A 9,243-nucleotide genomic window follows, 5' to 3' on the forward strand; every position below is an offset into this window, starting at 1 on the left:
TTCTCTCCTAATTTCACTCACATCGAGTTTTAATTTCCTTTTACTTTTTTTTTTCTTTTTTCTATAAATTGATTTAATTCCTTTTTTCTCTTTACTCCACTTTTTCTCTAGATTTTGCTATTTTTTCTTTCCTTTTTTACACTCAATCCATCAAACCCTCTTCGTGTATCTTGATTTCTCATTTTATTTTGATTTAAATAGGGGTTGTACAACTGGGTTTTTGTTTTCTTAATTCTTTATCGTCTGATTTCACTTTTTTTCATCTTCTTTGTGCTGATTTTCTGGATCTGGGAGTTGGATTTTCGTGGGATTTTAGCTAATTTCTGAATTTGTGATTCGATTTAATCTAGAAAGTTTATAAATTTTTGAGTGTTTTTTTGATCTTTTTTTTTTTTTTTTTTTTTTTTTTCCGATCTGAGCTCTGAGAGTTGTGGGTCTTTTAAGGCTGAGATTTTTCGATAGAATCATTTGCTCAAATTCCCTTGAATTGAGTGAATATTTTGTCAAAAATTGTTAAAAAGAATGAGCTTATTTGGGCCTCATTTGGTCTGAATTTGGATATGCGATTACGAGAAATCGATGGATTTTTGTTAGGCAATTCTCACTGATTAGCAGTTAAACTGTTTCAGGTAAATATTTTATTTAAACTTTGTCAGTTTGTTATATGATTTTCGCATCGTTTTGTACGATTTAATCTTCGTTTATTGTTGATTTACAAAATATCCCAATAATCTAGTAATTTAATCTTTTTTTTCTAGGTTTTTTGATTTAAGAATCCTAGTTAACATTTGTCTGTTTTACAGTTTGTATGCTCAATTTAAGTGTGATTTACTTCTTTGAATTTTATAAGTTGTTTAATGAATGTGTTTCATGATTATGATATGATGAATTACGATCAATTTCATGAATTTCCAAAATGTGAATTGGCTATGTCACTACTGGTTTTTAGTTGCCAATTCATCGTCGAGCTACTGAAACTTTCTAGTATGAGTGCAAAATGTGAGCAAAGGTTGCTTATGTCTATGGTTTTTGATTTGTCTGCCATTGGGGTATGTTAATTGCTTTTTTTAAGTTGTCAATTCGTCGTTTGAGTTGTTGAAAACTTGCTAGTAGAAGCGCGGAAATGTGATCGAAAATGGTTATATCTATGTGTTTTTGATTTCCTGTTGTTTGTATATTAAAGGAGAGACAGTTTTTCTGTTCATTTGATGGAACACTTAAAAATTTGGAGTTCTTCTGCTATGGAGAGGTCAACTATAACATTCTGTCATTGCTGCTTGCACCATGTGTACTAGAGTTACTTCCCTGTCTCTGCTTTTGGACCTCTTTTGATCTAAGGGTGTGTTTGGATGGAAGGAAATGACGGATCCCTTGTTTGGATAACAAAATGAAAGGGAACGGATTTGGAGGGATTTGATAAAGGATTTTTGTTAAGGTTTCAATTTTTCAAAGTTGGAATGATTTGAAGGGAAAACTTTATCTCCCTTCCTTTCCCTTCTGTTGCCTCTAAACAAACAAGGGTTACTTTCCTTCTATTTCTCTTCCCTTCCTTTCCCTTCCCCTTCATTTCCTTTCTTTTCTCTCCAAAATTGCTATCCAAACATAGTGTAAATGTGGCAAACTTTAAGGGGCTATTTTTTTATGATTGAATGAACGTTAAATTGTTAATGTTAATTGATCTATTTAATAATTTGTTTGCATCTTCTCCCTTGTGCTGAATTTGCTTTTAGCTAATGCTTTGCCTGTTAGGTGTGCTAACTATTTTGCTTGGGTGATATATTCTTGTTGTAGTCTTTGGGTGATGTAATTGACCAACTCTTTCAAAGTATTATTGTTTTAACTTTTGATTGGGAATTGTCCAACTTTAGGTTATTGAGATGATTGAAATGAAGAGTGACAGTGAGAAAAGAAAGACTGCAAGATGTCGAAAAACATCCCCTGGTGCTGAAGAGGTTTCCAGTGGCGGAAGCTCTTCTGGTGGAGTTATTTTAAAGAAAGGTCCATGGACAGCAGCCGAGGATGCAGTATTGATTGACTATGTTAATAAGAATGGGGAAGGGAATTGGAACAACGTTATGAAAAACACTGGTCTTCATCGTTGTGGGAAAAGTTGTCGTTTACGATGGGCCAATCACTTGAGACCAGAATTGAAGAAAGGCGCATTCACCAAAGAAGAAGAGAATGAAATCATAAAACTCCATGCTCAATTCGGAAATAAGTGGGCTCGAATGGCGACAAAGGTACTCTTGTTTTAACGTATTGTTGTTACTTGAAAGTTTTGCATGTTTTCTTAAGTCTTGAACATTACCTGTATAGTTCATGTCATCATTTCACTGTATTTGTTGCATAGAAATTTAGGTTATCGGAATGGAAATTTATCAGTTACTCAATTACGTTGCATGTCGTTTCTTGGTGAAATGTAACTTATAATTTATATTCATGCATTGTCTATGTGTTGCCAAAGTTTAAGTAATTTGTTTGAACACCTTTTAAAATGTGGATCATCTGTTTTGCATATATTATGACTAACGACCATTGTGGAATAGAAACTTGCTAAATGTTATCTTTACTCTATGTATAGATTGTAATTTTGCAATATCCTTTTCATTATTTGATTATGCCACTTCTCATTTCACGTCAATGTGGTCAGTTGCCTCTGAGAGTCAAGCTCAAAGTTTTCACTTGTTTATTGCTTGCCTAGAACATTGCATGTTTTTTCCTTTTGCTATTACTTAATATTTGGTATTTCCGTTTCCCCTTTTCTGCTTAAATCATTCAAAAGTCTGACCATATTAACGTTTCTCATTTCTTGTCATTTGCATCCTTTTAGCTGCCTGGACGTACAGATAATGAGATAAAGAATTTCTGGAACACAAGGATTAAGAGAATGCAACGCATTGGCTCACCCCTTTATCCCACCGGTTGCCAGCCGACAAATGAGAATCTACAAAGTGATGACAAGATGTCATGTCAGAATGTAGATGGACATCATTCTGAGGGCCAACAGACAAATTGTGTTGCGATGCCTGAAGTAAAATTCCATCATTTAGGCCTTAATCAGGGATATCTTGACTGTTCTCAAGCACTGCTCGATTTAATTCCTTCTGCATCCCTTAGTTCATCTGGAAGCTATGAATTCACGTTCCCAGCAATGAATCCTCGCAAACGCTTACGAGAGGTTGACAGCCCGTTTTCAAGCATCAGTAATGCATATGCTTCATGTGATCAACATGAAGAAAGGCCTGCTCCTGTGCAACCTCTTTGGTCAACACCTTTATATGATACTGAATTGAATATCAATCAAACCTCATCAGTTGATGTTCTTGGCAGCCATGCCTTTATAATAAATGGCAATTCCTCTTCATGTGAGCCCGATTCTTGTGCCATGAAGCTGGAGCTCCCTTCACTCCAATGCTCAACATCTCAAGTAGGTAGCGGGTATGCACCATTGCCCCTGTTTCCTTCCTTTGAGTCTGTTGATCCTGTAATCCAATCTCCCTTGAGTAAGCCCACTCAATCAATTTGCCTTTCACCAAGAAGAAATGGTATGTTGGAGGCTATTGTTTATGAATCACTGTTTTTGAAGAAATCCAACTGTAATTCTGAACAGCAGAATTCAGACCCTTCTGCCTTTGTTGGTGCTGGTGCTGTATCTTCATCGCAAAATGTATGTGAAACGAAACAGTTTTTGTATTGTGATCCGATATCACCACTCAGTCCTTCTGCGGCTTCTGATTTTCCCGAGTACACGCCTGGATGTGGTCGAAACTCTCCAGATGAACCTCTGTCAGGTGCGACCATATCAGGTTTGTCTTCAATTTCCAATACCTTAACAATTTGCAAACTTCAATTTCCACAGGTTGACATCCGATCCAACCTAGTAGTAAGCAATCCGCCAAAAGCCGAACTTGCCAAGAGCATTATGGGCCATAACTGTGTAGTTGGGAAACAAAGACAGGTAGTTTTGAACTTGTTATATAAAGAACACATGAAAGTCTACTCTTAAAAAAAATGGGTTTAGGCAGCTACTTCATTTTGTTTTTGCACTTGTCATCTTTAATAACGAACAAGAAAACAATTTTTTTGTGAAAGAAGACCTACTTACTACCAATTGGATCCATCGATATGCACGTCTAATTGTTACTGTTGATGCGCAGGCACTAATATCAAGCGAGAAGCTGTTGACGTGAAGAAAGACTTATCATGTTCATTAGGGTACATTAGGCCTGATGCCTTGCTGAATTCTTTTTGTTTATACGCACCAATTAGATGTAGCAACAACTACTCTATCATAGACGATGTTGGCGCTGAGTCACTTCTGGTTCTGGGTGATGATCTCAGTCGCGAGTACAAGCAACCTGGTGCTCAGCCTTCTGATGAATCCATTATGAGTCGCTGCTCGAATTCTTTGTGGGATTCTTCTCTGCAGGTCCATCGTTTCTGAAAAAATGATTTGATTATATATATGCCTTCATGCATTCATCTCACCTTAAATTTCCTTTATTGTTCATATTTGAACTCGATTGAATCTTGTTCATCGGAAAAACAAGTTCACTGTTCATTTCTTGCTGTTCTCTTAGGTTTTTTTGAACACCATTTCTTGTTGAAATCGAAATGAAGATAAACAAAAGTCTTGAATTTCCTTACAGATGATTGTCACCATTTTGCCTTTTTTTATATTATTGGTCGCCGTTTTTTGTTCGATTTTAACCTAATTACTGTGTGATACCATGAAAGTCTTGCAAGAAAGTGAAGTACTTTTGTGTTTTAAGGAGAAAAAAGTACTAGAACTTGTGTATAATTTATCTTTAAAATAGTGTCAGACATGGTACTAAGTAGTAAGTACTAACATCAGTTTCAGGTGTCACATGCCTTGATCTCTCACAAATATCACCACGGCAGAAAGTTTCTATAAGAATCTGTTGAGATCTGAAATTGATGATGGTGTATGTACCAGTTTCTGATAAGGATGTTACTTCGGCTAACCCCTCTTTATAAACGTATATCTAATTAAATTTTCATACTCACCACCTATCCACCTATCCTATCTGAAAGTATCACTTTTAACTGGTTTAAGTTTTATATCCATGATTGTCTGTTTGGGATTGTGAGTCGTGTTAGGTAGACAAAGTATATAATATTTTTTAGAGTTTTAACGATTATCTTAAAATTTTAGTTGAGTTAGTTTCTTGGATGGTATCATAAGTTATTGTGATAAGAGATTACATGTTCAAATCAAGTATTAGGAGGGCAAGTGTTGTATTTATATTTTAGTCCAAAGAGCACTTGTGTGAGAGGGCGTATTAGAGTATATAATATATTCTAAAGTGTCAATCATTAACTAAACTTTTAGTTAAAGTCGTAATTATATCCACCACACGATTGGATGTACTCGCTGCAGTTGCTTGCCTCAAATCTACATGTATAATAAATACGAAGATCAACAACTCAAAAAACAATCAACTTTGATAGTTATTCAAGAATATTCAAGGCTAAATTTTTAAAAATTCACGAATTAATAAAATGTTCACAGAAATTGATAAACTTATTTTTTTTAAACAATCATAAAATAATGAGTGCTGTATGCTTTCATGCGGGTATGTAGTAAGTAGGTGTGGTATGTGTGGATGTGGGTCGGGTTAGCCTTTTAACCCACCTATCATATTCATGATTGTTTGAGATAGACATTTTCAAGGTCTTCTCGATGTGTTATTATGGCAATAATCATTAACACACATTAGTAATAATAATATGTATAACATGTGTTTAAAGTTGTGTTTAACATGTGTTTGATATGCAAAGATGTGGTATGACACAAACTTGTAGTTTCGTTAAGAAAATTATTTTCTGACTATTCTAAGTGTAAATAGACGAGACTTTGTCAAGGTTAGCACTCCCATCAAAAACAATATACACTCACTATTTAAGTTATGGAGAAAATACCACTATTTGCACAAGTGAAAAGAAGAAGAGAAAGTATAATCAAAATTGTATGTCTCCAAATGAATGAAACAACAAAATTTATAGGCATATTCCATTAACTCTATTTCAACCATCGTCATAAATCATAGTCAAAGAGTATATATGTATTTTAATAGAATTAAAACACTCCATGAATGAAAATATACTTGTTGGAGAAAGCTTTAAATGGACATTTATCCAACAATCCCCCACAAATGACATTTAAAGAAAAATACTTGTGCAAGAGAAGGCTTTGGCACAAAGCAACTAAGTAGTTTAGGCCATGAACTTATTGTTTAGTGAAATGAGGTAACAATCCACAAGTCCTTATGAGTGAACTAAGTCTTGAACTCCAAGAAAAAACTCTTGATCAAACAAGTGAACTAAGTCTTGAACTTGTAAGATTTGAATTGAGAGCCTCAATCCACATGCCTTGCTTAGAGAGGTACAAACTGCGCTTAAGGTTATATAGTGTATTGTTATGGCCTATGCACCTACCTTGATTTTCATGGGTGCTCTAGTGGAATATTAGCTCTAATTTCCACATAGGAGGTGGCTAATCCATACACTCACATAGGTGGATCGTCTCAAGTAGCACACCACAAAGTACTGCAAGATCCATTTAAGAGCCTAAGGACTCATCCCTCAAATATAGAGCAATACCAACAAATGCCACAGTGATAGGTGAAATGCATGCTCATCCAATTTTGGGCTTTATCACTATCCCGCTCAACACATCAAGAACCACTTATCTTGATAATCTTTTTGAAAAATGTATGTATGCTATTCACATTTCTTATGTAAGGACTTTTCACCCTACAGGAATCATAGTATTCTTTTTCCCCATAAAGAGAAGCGTATCAAGAACCACTTATCTTGATATCCTTTTGATAAGGTAATAAATGGTATTCTTACTTCCTCGTAGAGGAATTTTCTCTCATTCGAGAATTTATATCACAATATCATACTTATCTCAAAAGAAACATCATCAAATAAATTCATACAATTACCTCAAGTAACATATAGTTTGATGCTCACAACTTAAGTATGATATCAAAATGATAGAAAATACCAAGCAACTCTTTAAATATAGTAACAAATGTTCATATAACAAACAAGGGACTCAATCAAAATTATAAACACAATAACAAAGGAACACATTAATTAACAAAGATCTCACAAGTTCTTCAAACCCAATGTGGTTATAGAAAATCAGAGATTATGACTGAATCATGTCCATGTCTCATCTTTATAGATTAATAAAACATCAATTCATCAACTTACTTCATTCAATCAACATTTTGATTGGATGAATCATCACATTGCTTAGGATGGTGTTTTTTCATAACAATTATTTGTCCAAGATGGATAACAACCATACATGATCTTTAATCAGCAAAACAAACCAAGAAATAGCAAAACGGTAGCCCATCGCACCTAACGCAGCAGATTGTCGCATCCTGGCGACCATCATTGCTGCTCGTGTACCGTTTTATCACTGGATGCGATGATATGTCACTGGGTACAATAACCGATGTTAAACCTTGCCACAAAGTCTTGAAGATGATCAAAAATGGACGGAGCAGAGAGAGAAGATGCAGAGGAAAGATGAGGAAGAAGAGAGAAAAGGAAAAACAACTTGTCTTATTTCAATCAAAGGAAATCAGAAAAAAACATTATTACACATTTGTACAAAATACATGTATATATGTATGAATATATTTTGAATCTAAAAAGAATATCTATTTATATTGTATTAATATGTTCAACACCCCCCCCCTCAAACTAGGGTTGTGTAACATGCCTAGTTTGGATATGAGAGTGTTGTGCTGTGAGGATGGAAGGATTTTGGTCAGGACGTCTGCCAATTGAGAGGAAGTAGGGAGATAGGTAAGCTGAATCAATCCTTCAAGGACTTTATCTCTTGTGAAATGGCAGTCCATCTCTATATGTTTTGTTCTTTTGTGAAATATGGGATTTTTAGCAATGTGTATTGCACTTTGATTGTCACAATGCAATGTTACAGGTTATAAGGAATGTATTTGTAATTCTGCTAGGAGCCTAACTACCCAAGCCACTTCACTTGCTGCAGAAGACATTGCACGATATTCAGCTTCACTAGATGATTTTGATACAGTGCTTTGTTTCTTTGATTTCCATGCAATTGGTGAGCCACCTAGTAGAAGAATGTAGCCAGTTATGGAACGTCTGGAATTAGGACATGAGGCCCAATCAGAATCACTAAATGCTTGTAGAGTGAGCTTGTCTGATCCTTGTATTAGTATGCCTTGGCCTGAAGCTCTTGCCACATACCTTAATGTGTGGTGTAAGGCATTGATGTGTGGGAGTCTTGGTGTCTGCATGAATTGGCTAAGGTGTTGCACAGTATAGGCTAGGTCAGGCCTGGTATGAGTTAGAAAATTAAGTTTGCCAACCATTTTTCTGTAGTAGCTGGGTTTAGAATAAAGTTCACCTTCATCTTGATGTAGTTTGAGGTTCTGAGGGAGAGGAGTAACAGCAGGTTTGGATATATCAACTTTAGAAGATTGTAATAAGTCCTTGGTGAACTTTTGTTGAGTAAGAGCAATGCCATTTGGCAGGTATCCAATCTCAATGCCCAAAAAATAGTGAAGTTTACCCAGATCTTTTATGCTGAATACCTGATGAAGATGAGTTTTGAGCGTTGAGATGACACTCTGATCATTACCTGTAATAAGGATGTCATCTACATAAACTGCTACTGCTGTGAATGAGTTTTGTTGATCCCTTATGAATAAACTGTAGTCATTTTTGGATTGAGAAAAACCTTGAGAAAGAAGTTCAGAAACAAGTTTTGCAAACCACTGCCTTGAGGCTTGTTTAAGGCCATATAAGGACTTCTTTAGGAGGCAAAATTTCTTTGATGAATTTGGTAAACCTTCAGGAGCTTTCATTTAGATCCCCATGTAAAAAGGCGTTATTAACATCTAATTGAAAAATATCCCATTGCTTGTAAACAGCCAAGGAAATAAGGCATCTTACAGTTGTCATTTTTACTACGGGAGAAAAAGTCTCTTCATAGTCTATTCCTTCCTTTTGTGTATAACCCTTTGCTACTAATCTGGCTTTGTATCGTTCAAGTGATCCATCAGCTTGTAATTTGATCTTGTATACCCATTTGCAACCAATTGCCTTTTTACCTTTTGGCAAATCAACCATAACCCAAGTCTGATTATGTTGTAAAGCTTGTAATTCCTGTTGCATAGCAGCTTGCCATTCTTTATATTGGTTTGCTTCATTGTA

General features: G+C 35.3%; 2 protein-coding genes across 3 annotated transcripts in view; one reads left to right on the plus strand and one right to left on the minus strand.

Annotated features, from left to right (window-relative positions):
- The window catches only part of LOC130817928 (transcription factor GAMYB-like), a 4,701-nt gene extending 142 nt beyond the window's left edge, over positions 1 to 4,559 (plus strand). The window contains exons 1-4 of one of the 2 annotated variants that reach the window (XM_057683901.1): positions 1 to 629; positions 1,869 to 2,240; positions 2,831 to 3,958; positions 4,158 to 4,559. The exon at positions 1 to 629 is cut by the window's left edge and continues 142 nt beyond it. In XM_057683901.1, coding sequence (XP_057539884.1) covers positions 1,878 to 2,240; positions 2,831 to 3,958; positions 4,158 to 4,190 — 1,524 coding nt within the window. In that variant the 5' untranslated portion in view covers positions 1 to 629; positions 1,869 to 1,877 and the 3' untranslated portion in view covers positions 4,191 to 4,559. The remainder of the gene's footprint in view (positions 630 to 1,868; positions 2,241 to 2,830; positions 3,959 to 4,157) is intronic. The other variant, XM_057683900.1, reaches the window with a different exon arrangement.
- Positions 4,560 to 7,988: 3,429 nt separating this feature from the next.
- On the minus strand, positions 7,989 to 8,894 carry LOC130818592 (uncharacterized mitochondrial protein AtMg00810-like). Its single transcript, XM_057684755.1, has one exon. It carries the CDS (start codon positions 8,892 to 8,894, stop codon positions 7,989 to 7,991), a length of 906 nt encoding a protein of 301 aa, XP_057540738.1.
- Between the last annotated feature and the right edge of the window lie 349 nt (positions 8,895 to 9,243).

Source organism: Amaranthus tricolor, chromosome 7 (genome assembly GCF_026212465.1).
Source record: "Amaranthus tricolor cultivar Red isolate AtriRed21 chromosome 7, ASM2621246v1, whole genome shotgun sequence".
Taxonomy (NCBI): Eukaryota; Viridiplantae; Streptophyta; class Magnoliopsida; order Caryophyllales; family Amaranthaceae; genus Amaranthus; species Amaranthus tricolor.